The sequence below is a fragment of the Zootoca vivipara genome, chromosome Z2 (assembly GCF_965207765.1).
Source record: "Zootoca vivipara chromosome Z2, rZooViv2.hap1.1, whole genome shotgun sequence".
Classification (NCBI taxonomy): Eukaryota; Metazoa; Chordata; class Lepidosauria; order Squamata; family Lacertidae; genus Zootoca; species Zootoca vivipara.
In genome coordinates, this window is record NC_142585.1 from 3,409,540 (window position 1) to 3,421,816 (window position 12,277).

Consider the following 12,277-nt stretch of genomic DNA (forward strand, 5'->3'; position numbering starts at 1 on the left):
TCAACAACCTCAGATATGCTGATGACACAGATATGTTGATGGCAGAAAGTGAGGAGGAATTAAAGAACCTTTTAATGAGGGTGAAAGAGGAGAGCTCAAAATATGGTCTGAAGTGACAGCAGTCACAAAATCAAAAGACGCCTGCTTCTTGGGAGAAAAGCAATGACAAACCTAGACAGCATCTTAAAAAGCAGAGACATCACCTTGCCGACAAAGGTGCATATAGTTAAAGCTATGGTTTTCCCAGTAGTGATGTATGGAAGTGAGAGCTGGACCATAAAGAAGGCTGATAGCCGAAGAATTGATGCTTTTGAATTATGGTGCTGGAGGAGACTTTTGAGAGTCCCATGGACTGCAAGAAGATAAAACCTATCCATTCTTAAGGAAATCAGCCCTGAGTGCTCACTGGAAGGACAGATCCTGAAGCTGAGGCTCCCTGGACTCCCTGGAAAAGACTCCCTGGAAAAGACCCTGATGCTGGGAAAGATGGGGGGCACTAGGAGAAGGGGACGACAGAAGATGAGATGGTTGGACAGTGTTCTCGAAGCTACCAACATGAGTTTGACCAAACTGCGGGAGGCAGTGGAAGACAGGAGTGCCTGGTGTGCTCTGGTCCATGGGGTCACGAAGAGTCGGACACGACTAAACAACAATAGGTATCTAAAGCCATTTGCACATAACAAATAGGAGCAAAACACTGTTGCTGTATGTAGGTTTCATTTTTTTTTATCTTATATTTTGGAAATGTACACCCAGTTTTTTTTTCCTTTAATTTTTTTTGGGCCTTGTTTAGCTTATACATAAATATGGAACTCACCCCTTGTTTCTGGTTTTTTTGGGGGGGTCTTCTTTACTTAGAAGAACCCTCAGTTCCTAACAGGAATGAGCCCCAGGGAGTCCCTGTTCCCACAGCTCCTGCCTCCCCTGGCTCAGACTCAGCCCTCCACTTTAACTCCTGTCTGAATCCTCTCCCAAGACGCTCCACATGGCCTCCCTCTCTAAGCTAAGAGGATCTTCCCTCTAGCTACAGATATTCTCCTCCGAGCGGATGTCCTGCTCCAACCGGAGACAGTTCTCCCTCAGACAAACCCTCTCCTGCTCCCTCCCTCCCTCCCATCCCAAATCCAGCTCCAACTGACGTTCTCCCTCAGAAATGTCACCTTTTTTCTCCTGCCCAAAGTGCTGGCTCTGCCCACCTCTGACTGTCTCTCTTGACAGCCAATCAGAGGCAAGCTCCAGTCCTCTGGTGGAATTTCAGGGGAACCGTATCACCAGATGCTGGTCTGGCTCAGCTGTCCGTCACAACCCTCCTCCCCATTACTCAGACCAGTTTGGACCCAATTGGACACCCTCCAGATGTGACTAGACTACAAACTGAAATAATTCCTGACCATTGGCATGGCCAAGCTGGTCGGGGATGATGAGACTTGTGGTCCTACAACATCTACTGCACACCGTACTGGCTACCTCTGAATGAGATGCTGCAGTCCTAATTTAAGATTTGCATTCTGGTCAGTATCCCACGGCTCCCAGTCTCAAAGTGAGAGTGAAAACAGGCCTTTGTAAAACGACTTGGTTCCCCACCCTACACAATGTGAACACAGCTGACTCAAATCAGAGCATTGCAAATCAGTTGCCTTTTATACAACTGTTGTAGAACCTGTCCTAGTTCCACGAGTATTTCAATGGTTTGGTCTATTTTAAGGCCTTTGTAACCCGGTCACAGGTAATTGCATTAGGCCAAATCCTGACACGAGTTGTCAGCGAGCTGAACTGTTCTGATGAAGGGGCCTCAAATTTTTCAACAGGTGCCTGAGCTCAGTGAGGTTTGTTGTGTTATGTTACTGTGTCTACTAACATAAATTGGATTTTATAGGTTGGTGTTGAGGGGGTGAGTTGTGTCATTTAGACCAATCTTCCTCCAGACAAGTTTTGTCACGGTGCAAGTTACTGTCTTGTTCAACTCTGCCTGGAGGATATCCGGATTATTGGATGAGGTTCCTTGCTCTGATTGTTGAAAAGCACTACTGGGTTGGGAAATGGACACACTTTTTAATATGTCTGATAAGAATGATTTATTCAGGAAAGCAAAACTTGCGGTTTAAATGTTCTTTGTTTGCCCCCTGGGTTCTGAAAATTTATTGCCACCCACAATGCCTCTGAGGGTTCCTGAATACCTACACATGCCTTACAGGCTGAGAACCTTGCAAAAATAAACAAATACACGCACACTTGCAAAATACATTGAAGCTGAACTCCATAACTCCATGTTTTCTTAGCTGAGAATTTGAGTTGCTTTGGCATATAATTTTGCTTTTTCTATAAAATTTTTGCAGAATATCATAAACAGGAGTCTCAGTTCGGCTTAGAACTGGGGCCAGCTTAGCTCAACTTGGAAACACAAAGACATCCATAGTGCAGAATACTCTTTAAAAAACCAGCATATCACTTGAAAATGACTATGGATCGGAAGTGGAGACAATATATGCACCTTTTTACCAAGGCCTGTCTGAAAATATTGAGGGATGGCTGGGGCAGCTAAGAAGGTTTATGAAGCCATAAGGGACATGCAAGAAGGAAGGAGTGAAGGAGATTGTTCAAGTTACCTGGTTCTAAACCATTAAGGGCTTTAAAAGGTTGAAGTTAAACCATTCACCCCATATTTTACAATTAATGCCGAACAGGAGTCATCCCAGGACTAAATGGTACTTCTTACAAGAGTAACTTGATTTTTATGCATTTATGGACTATAGCTGTCCTGTAAAGATTGTCTTCCTTAACCATGTCGTCTTCCTTAACCATGGTTATGTGTTACATCAGCCAGTGTGGTATAGTGGTTAAGAGCAGTGGACTCGTAATCTGGGGAACCGGGTTCGTGTCTCCGCTCCTCCACATGCAGCTGCTGGGTGACCTTGGGCTAGTCACACTTCTCTAAAGTCTCTCAGCCCCACTCACCTCACAGAGTGTTTGTTGTGGGGGAGGAAGGGAAAGGAGAATGTTAGCCACTTTGAGACTCCTTAGGGTAGTGATAAAGCGGCATATCAAATCCAAACTCCTCCTCTTCTTCTTCTTGTGTAACATCAGAATGCTTAAATCATGGTCAAGGATTGGCTGCAGACTAGGATGTGAAATCACTGTTGCAAATATGGGTTTGCAAGGCAACTTACAATTGGCTGCAATTGTGCTCCCGGTAGCATGAACTGCATTTGCTGTGCAAACATGGCTGCGGCTGTCTTTTGCTGGATCAGGTTGTTGCGTCCGTTGATTTCGAGTTGTGTTTTTAAGTGCGGTGGAGGATGAAGGTATTTGCAGTTTTCTCGAGTGCAGCGACCCTGGGAGGGGGGGAAATATGAAATGTTTTGCTGAGCAATGCATGTGCCATTGAGCTAGGTCAGTGCTTCCTTTAGCGCCCACAAAAGATCTCTGTAAACCCCCCCTCCAAAATCCACAACATATTCAAGATTCTTCCTGCTCAGTTCCTGTTTGCACTGACTCAATCCACACCATACATTTAAAGCATATTTACAGTGCTTTAACAGTCTTGGCTTCCTGCCCCAAAGAATCTCAAGAACTGTAGTTGGCCCTTCATAGAACTGCAATTCCCAGTACCTTTAACCCACTGCAGCCCCCATGATTCCTGGGGAGGGGGGGGGAAGTCATATGCTTTAAATTTATGTTTGTATAATGTGGATGTGATTCCAAGTCTTATGCACTGAACATACACCCCTTTTAACTTGCCCACATTTCACTGGATGCCAGGAGTGGATGCCAGGAAACAGAGGGAAGATGCAAAGAGTTCATTTCCTTGAGGGAGTCTGGTGGTGGCTGATGTAGATGCCTTCCCCACCTCCATTGTTGAGGTACTTTATGAGGGGGCAAACCCACTTTTGTGGTCCTGTCTTCCTCCTATTAGATGTGGCTGCCATTGTGTGCTATGCCACACCGACCCAGCAGACATACTGTGCCTGGTGCCCACGAGAACATTCTCAAAATTCCAAATGTGCCCACTGGCCCAAACAGGTTGGCCACCCCTGGGTTACAGTGCCAGCAATTCCTTGCTGAGCTACTTTTCTCTTCATGGGGAGTTTTTACAAAAGGAAGTTTTGAAAAATGTGGTCTAACATGCAGTTGGTGGACCATGTTTTCCAAAAGTTCCTTTCGTAAAAACTCCCCGTGAAGAGAATGTGATCATTCCACTCCCAGAACTGTATCACCTTATACCCAAGCACATTTTACACTGCTTGTGGAGGCCATGGTCCTAGTTTTTCTTTTCCTTTCTTATTCTGAATCTTGCAAAGGATCCACTTCTGCCCCACCCCATGAATCCCACATCACATTAATAGCACTAGGTCTGCCTTTCCAAAAGCTACACTTCCCCTAAAGGTGATCCAGGTCTTTTGATAGAATAGAACATTTATGAGGCTTTAGAGCAGGCATCCCCAAACTTCGGCCCTCCAGATGTTTTGGAATACAGTAGTACCTCGCTAGACGAATGCCCTGCTAGATGAATGGGCTTTGTGATCGGAGGTTGCCTCGCAAGACGAATTTGTTTTGTGAAAAATTCATCTAGCGAATCGCGGTTTCCCATAGGAATGCATTGAAATTCAATTAATGCGTTCCTATGAGCAACAAAAAAATAAATTCAATGCATTCCTATGGGATTCGCTAGATGAATTTTTCTCAAAATGAATTGACTCACAGGACGAATTGAATTAGTCTTGAGAGGCACCACTGTACAATTCCCATCTTCCCCGACCACTGGTCCTATTAGCGAGGGATCATGGGAGTTGTAGGCCAAAACATCTGGAGGGCCGCAGTTTGGGGATGCCTGCTTTAGAGCAATGTATACAAATACATAGACTGGACATGGAAGGCTCAGGTCAGCATGCCTATTGTTTTTGTTTTTTAAAGATAAATTCTTAATTGATTTAATGGTTTAAAATACAGCATATATACTTCACACCAGGGGTCAGCAACCTTTTCCAGCCGTGGGCCGGTCCACCGTCCCTCAGACCATGTGGGGGGGCCAGACTATATTTTGGAAAAAACAATGAACGAATTCCTATGCCCCAGAAATAACCCAGAGATGCATTTCAAACAAAAGCACACATTCTACTCATGTAAAAGCACGCTGATACCCGGACCAACCTCAGGCCAGATTGGGAAGGCGATTGGGCTGCATTTGGCCCACGAGCCTTAGGTTGCCTACCCCTGCTTTACACAATATTTACACCTTTTTGCAAAATATATGTATACAAGAAAAATACAATAAAAAAGAATTAGGGAAAAAAGAAAAAATGAAAAATATAAACAGTAAAAAGAAAAAAAGATACAATAAAAAAACTTCCAATTATACTCTCTGTAGTCTATAAATTTTTGTTATTTTATAGCACAGCTGTAACTATCTACTTGCCATTTCATTTCTTTTTCCCCACATTCTTTATTTCTTTAAATTTATACCAGGTTCAGCCTAGATCTGCCATTAGGATTTCAGATATACCATTACTCATTTAATACTCTTTGAACGTCCTCCATTCCTTATGTGTTTTTTGTTTCATTTGTCCTCTTATTCTTCCAGTTGTTTTTGCCAACTGTAGGTACTCTAACATTAAGGTTTGCCAATCCGCTAGGTCAGCATGCCTTTTGACCAAATTTAGGATAAATCTGCTTAGATGTTTTTGCATTTATAGGAATCTGGGAACAATGTGGGGTGGTGGTGGTTAAGAAGTACGTTTCTGGCTTCCCCAGAAGTTTGATCCCTGAGCCAAGATTTCACTGAAATAGTCATCATTTTGATCAGCAACTCTACAGAGTGCCAGATCAGCTGGGGGGAGGGGAGGAAGTGTCTCTTTGAAAGCAGCCTTGAAGATTACAGTGGTACCTCTACTTACGAATTTAATGCATTCCGAACACACATTTGTAAGTTGAAAAAAATTGTAAGTCGAATCCCATAGGAATGCATTGGGAGAAAAAATTCGTAAGTCGAAGCAACACTATCTAAAAATTTGTAAGTAGAAAAAATCCTATCTAAACCGCATCCAAGATGGCGGACGGAGCTTCATTCATAAGTAGAAACATTCGTAAGTAGAATTATTTGTAAGTAGAGGTACCACTGTACTCTATCACCTGTTACTGCTGTTGCAAACAACCACAGCGCTTACTCTGCATGCATTTAAGCTCAGAATGAATTGTCACAGACTGTATCTTTCTTCTTTTTCTGCATTTTATTGCCACAAAACTCCCACTTTCCCATTTCGTTTTCCTTTGCAAATCATGTATATAAAATCATGCCTGCTAACTGAGGGTTGCACTACAAGCATTTGATGAAGCAAACAGATGAATGTTAAGAAGAGCCTGCTGGATCAGGCCAATGGCCCATCTAGTCCAGCATCCTGTTCTCACAGCAGTCAGCTAGATGCCCCAATGGAGAATTGGCAAGCAGGACCTGAGCACAAGAGCAACTCTCCTCTCTCTCCCACAGTTTCCAGCAACTGATTTTCAGAAGCCTCTGGCCGTGAAGGAAGAACACAGACATCATTTCTCATCGCCACTGATCGCATTTTCCTCCATGAATGCTCTTAAAAGCACTCCAAATGGACAAAACTTGCACATTTGTTTTCATGCAAAAATCTAAGGGTTGGCTCTGGCGCCAGCATTTGCTTGAAGTTCCTAATAAATTCAGAGCAGATACTGCGAGAAAAGCCTCCAGCTTCTCCTGGCATTACTATGCAACCCAAAGTTCATCTCTTGACATTCTCTCCCGTTTTACTGCCAGTGGTAATAATAATATTCTACATCTTTGGAGAATTCAGTGGTGGAATACCTATTTTGCATGCAGGGAGGGGGGACCCAGGTTCAATCCCCAGCAACCCATTAAAAATGAAAAAAGAAAAGGAAAAAAAAGAATCCTGGGTCAGCAAAGAAGCCAAAGGCCACTGTCTCCCTGTTGCTCTGACCATGGAGAGCTGCCACCACTCACAGAAGACCCAGCACTAGGCCAGATGGACCTGCTCCTCTGAAGGCTGCATCAGCTTAATGTTTGGCATGCACAACACGTACAATTCTAAGGAAATGAGCTGAGCTGCTCAGTGTGTGTTTCTGAAAGGATTCTAATTACATTCTGATCATATTTGTGGCACACGTCAATTTAAAACTTAACAGCTTGGAGGAACATTGCATTCCTAGGAACTAATGTGAACAAATTACCGCACAAGTTCTTCCCCTCTGATCATTTTTCTTTTCTCATAAATATCACCGTTGGCATATATAACAGATTGAGGTTGAATCCTGAAAAGACAGAAGTACTGTTTTGGGGGGACAGGAGGCGGGCAGGTGTGGAGGACTCCCTGGTCCTGGATGGGGCGCAGGTCAATTCTGTGTCCAGGGCAGCTGTCTATCAGCTCCATCTGGTACGCAGGCTGAGACCCTACCTGCCTGCGGACTGTCTTGCCAGAGTGGTGCATGCTCTAGTTATCTCCCACTTGGACTACTGCAATGCGCTCTACGTGGGGCTACCTTTGAAGGTGACTCGGAAACTACAACTAATCCAGAATGCGGCAGCTAGACTGGTGACTGGGAGTGGCTGCTGAGACCACATAACACCAGCCTTGAAAGATCTACATTGGCTCCCAGTACGTTTCCGAGCACAATTGAAAGTCTTGGTGCTGACCTTTAAAGCCCTAAATGGCCTCGGTCCAGTATACCTGAAGGAGCGTCTCCACCCCCATCGTTCTGCCCGGACACTGAGGTCCAGTGCTGAGGGCCTTCTGGTGGTTCCTTCGTTGCAAGAAGCCAAGTTGCAGGGAACCAGGCAGAGGGCCTTCTCAGTAGTGGCGCCTGCCTTGTGGAATGCCCTCCCATCAGATGTCAAAGAGAAAAACAGCTACCAGATTTTTAGAAGACATCTGAAGACAGCCCTGTTTAGGGAGGCTTTTAATCTTTAATCGATCATTTTATTTTATTTTTCTGTTGGAAGCCGCCCAGAGTGGCTGGGGAAACCCAGTCAGATTGGCGGTGTATAAATAATAAATTATTATTATTATTATTAGTAGTAGTAGTCACTGAGAAGAGAGCAGCAATCTATGTATGCTCAGAAGTGCTCTTGCTTTCATCACTGCTTTGTACGCTCCTGGGTAGTGACAGTGGAAGCTGAGCCCTAGCTCCCAATCAATCCTGCCTACCGGTATGTACGACAGCACATGTATACTTTGCAGATGCAGTATCGATACCAGCTGGTATAGAAAACTCCGCCTAGAAGGCTGTGAAACTACAAAAACTTGGGAAGCTTGCTTTCTGCTGAATCAGGCAATTGGCCCATCTTGCTCTACACTGACTGGTAGGATTTCATGCCAGGGGACACTTCCAGTCCTGCCTGGAGGTGCCAGAGATTGAATGTTAGATTTTCTGCATGCAAAACAGGCACTCTAGCTCTACGTTGTAGCCCTCCGTAATTCCCACAGCACAGGATATCCAGTTTTAAAGGAACGTGGGAAGCTGGTCCACTCGGCTTAGTATTGTGGGGAACAGATATTGCGGGACTCCAGTTCCCATCAACCCCAGGCAATGGTCAAGGAAAAGGGGAACTGCAGTTCCCACAGGGACTCCATCCCTGGTACGCACGGACTGGCAGTGACTCTCTCGGATTTCCAGACAGTTGCATCTTCTCCCAGGCCTCTCTGGAGATGCTGGGCCACCTGCTCTACCACTGAGCTCCACCGCTCCCTTTAAAAATTTCACGGTGTTCGCCCCAGGGCTCAGCCAGCCAGCCAGCATTGTGACGTCACAATGGAGTCTGCTGCTCTGCTGAACTGATGAACTCTCGTTTCCTATTTAAAGCCTTTGAAGCTCCCTGCAGCAGCCTGAGCTGTTGGAAAGGAGTTTTTAAATCATCTAGAGTCAACATTTTCTCCATTCTGACAATTTAGATTGAAGCATAAATTACTGTTAATTATCTGAGACTGTAAACCAGGGTTCCCAAACTAAGGCCTGGGGGCCGGATGTGGCTAGCGAGGCTCATTTATGTGGCCCCCGATGACCCCTGCCACCCACTGCCACTGCCTGCTCTTACCAGCGCAGTTGCCCACTCCCAGGTCGCCGGGAGCGTTGGAAATAGCTTGTGCACATGTGCTAGCGTCATTTCCAGTGCACTTCCGGGCTGGAGGAGGCCCATGCGCATGCGCACAACAGAGACAAGTAAGAAATCACCCAAGGAAAAAACAAAATTACTTGAAAAAACAAGAATTCAGCCTAGAAGAGGCTCAGGACAAGATATGTTGCAGTTGAAGTAACAGTGCAAGGCGAAATATATCCTTTTTTTTGGAATCTATGCACTGAATGATGCGAAGGCTGAATTCCTTAAAAAGATCAACAATGTTGTTTTGGACTATATGGATTATAAAATTGTAATGATGGGGGATTTGAATGGAGTAGTCTCAACATTGATGGACAGATCTCAGAGACAGAAAATAACAAATGAAGGGAGACTACCAAAGACATTTTTCGAGATGGTAGATAACTTTGATTTGATAGATGCTTGGAGAACAAAAAATCCATTGGAAAAAGACAGTACTTTCTATTCAGATTCCCAAAAATTGTGGTCTCGTTTGGACTACATATGGATATCTAGAGAATTGGCTCCGAGAATATCTCAGGCTCAAATTTGCCCAAGGACTTGTTCTAATCATAATGCTGTAATTGTAGATTTAAAGCTCTTTTAGATGGAGGATGAATGATGCCCTGATGAGAAATGATGAGGTGGTAAAGAAGGCCCCCAAAACCCATAAGGACTACTTTGAACTTAATTTGCGCACTGAAACAGATAGAAGGGTAATTTGGGATGCAAATAAGGCTGTCATGAGAGGTTTCTTTATTCACCAGAATGCGATCAGAAAGAAGCTACAAAATGATAAAAAAAGAGAGATTATTTTGTCACAATTGAAAGAGAAAAAATTGAGATCTCACCCAAAAATCCAGCAGATCCAAAAAGCAATTCAATTATTGCAAGTTCAGTATTCTCAATTAATAAATCAAGAAACAGAATGGAAGATTAAAATGATGAATAAAAGGACATTTGAATCTGCAAATAAATGTGGGAAATTGTTCTCATGGCAGCTGAAGAAGAGACAAAAATTAAATACGATTACAGGTGTCAAGATGGAAGAGAAAATTATACAGAGCCCGACAGAGATAAGGAAATGTTTTCAGAATTATTATAAACAGCTGTACAAAAAGGAAAAAGAACAACTGGATAAAATAGAACAATTCCTGAGCAAAAATGGACTGCAAAAGATTCCGAATGAAAAGAGAATTCTACTCAATTATAGAAAAGCCTTCGCTGATGACTTAGTACTGAGTTTACAGGACCCGGAGACCAGTGCAACAAAAGCACTGGAACTGATCCAAGAGTTTGGGCAGCTTGCAGGATTTAAATTGAATACTGTAAAATGAAAACCAAAAGTATTGGGGGGAGATTTAACATCAGAGGAAGTAAAAAATATTCAGGAGGTTACAGGTTTGACATTTGTTAAAAAGGTGAAATACCTGGGTGTAAACATGACTGCGAAGAATATTAATCTGTTTAAAAACAACTATGATAAATTATGGAATGAGATTAAGCATGATCTAGAAGGGTGGACTAATCTGAAATTGTCTTTAATGGGTCGAATCTCAGTGATAAAAATGAATGTATTGCCAAAAATGCTGTTTTTATTTCAAGCATTACCAATTGTTGATAATGTGGGATGTTTCAAGGAATGGCAAAAGGCTCTATCAAAGTTCATATGGCAAGGGAAAAAAACGAGAATTAAATATAAACTCCTAACAGATGCTAAAGAAAGAGGAGGTTTTTCCCTACCAGATTTGGAGTTATATTTTGAAGCTGCAGCCTTTTGTTGGATGAGAGATTGGTTTCTGTTAGAAAATGCTGATGTATTAGATTTGGAAGGGGATGATAATGTATTTGGATGGCATGCATATTTATGGTATGATAAAGTTAAGGTCCATAAAGGTTTTAAAAGTCATATTATTAGAAAATCCTTGTATAATGTATGGAATAGATATAAAGATTTGCTTGAACCGAGAACACCCAGATGGATTTCACCTTTAGAGGCTAAGATGCAGAAAAGACTGAATATGGAAATTAAGTGGTTAAAATACAAATACATTTTGGTGGAGGAAGGAAACAATATTAAATTAAAATCTTATGAAATGTTGAAGAATAATGTAAATGATTGGTTACAATATCATCAAATCAATGAAGTGCATAAAATGGATAAAAAAGTTGGTTTTCAAATGAAAAAGTCTAAATTGGAGACAGAATTGTTAGAAACTAAAACAAAAAATCTCTCAAAAATGTATAATTTATTGTTGGAACGGCATACGAAAGATGAACAAATGAAATCAGTAATGATTAAATGGGTAAATGATGTGGGACATAATATTATGATGGAGGACTGGGAAAGGTTATGGAAGAAAGGTATTAAATTTACCGAGTGTAATACTCTAAGAGAAAACATGATGAAAATGATGTATAGATGGTATCTTACACCGGTAAAATTATCTAAGATTTATCATAAACATGATAATAAATGTTGGAAATGTAAAAAACAGGAAGGAACCTTTTACCATATGTGGAGGACTTTCCCCAAGTAAGAGACTTCTGGGAAAAGATTTATAATGAATTGAAAAATGTGTTGAAAAACACCTTTGTTAAGAAACAGAAGCCTTCTTACTCGGGATAGTTAGAGAGGAAATACCCAAGAAAGATGTTACATTTTTTCTGTATGCCACAACAGCAACAAGAATATTATTAGCAGAGAATTGGAAGAATGAAGAATTACCAACGATAACGGCAGAAGGAGATGATAGAATTTATGGAACTGGCAGAGCTAACCGGGAGACTCCGAGACCAGAGGGAAGAAGCGGTGGAAGAAGATTGGAAAAAATTTAAAGTGTATTTAAGGAATAAACATATCATTGAAAAGATTTAATAGAAGTTTAGGAGGTACAGGGAGGTTGTAGAAATAAAAGATGTTTAGATAAATATTGATATGGAGGCGTAGTTATAAATAAGCAGTATGTGTGAAATTTTGTGTTATGATATAAGATTAGAAAAAGAATAGTTATAAGGTAAACAAGGTATAAGAATAAGATTTTGAAATTACTACAGAGGATTTACAATGTAACGCAGTTGGAAGGGACATGAGGAAGTCACAACCATTAGAATTGATACAAGGTAAGTTTTTGTTTTTGTTTTTTCGTCTTTTTTGTATTCTGTAGT

The 12,277-nt window shown here is 42.1% G+C and overlaps 1 protein-coding gene across 9 annotated transcripts in view; it reads right to left on the reverse strand.

Annotated features, from left to right (window-relative positions):
* Positions 1–12,277, reverse strand: part of MBNL3 (muscleblind like splicing regulator 3) — a 135,712-nt gene that overhangs the window by 37,005 nt on the left and 86,430 nt on the right. For all 9 annotated transcript variants that reach the window (XR_009557026.2, XM_088665201.1, XM_060270474.2 and 6 more), the window contains one exon: positions 3,168–3,332. Coding sequence is in view for 8 of the 9 variants with exons in the window: in XM_088665201.1 (XP_088521327.1) it covers positions 3,168–3,332 (165 nt within the window). In the remaining variant the exon portion in view is untranslated. The remainder of the gene's footprint in view (positions 1–3,167; positions 3,333–12,277) is intronic.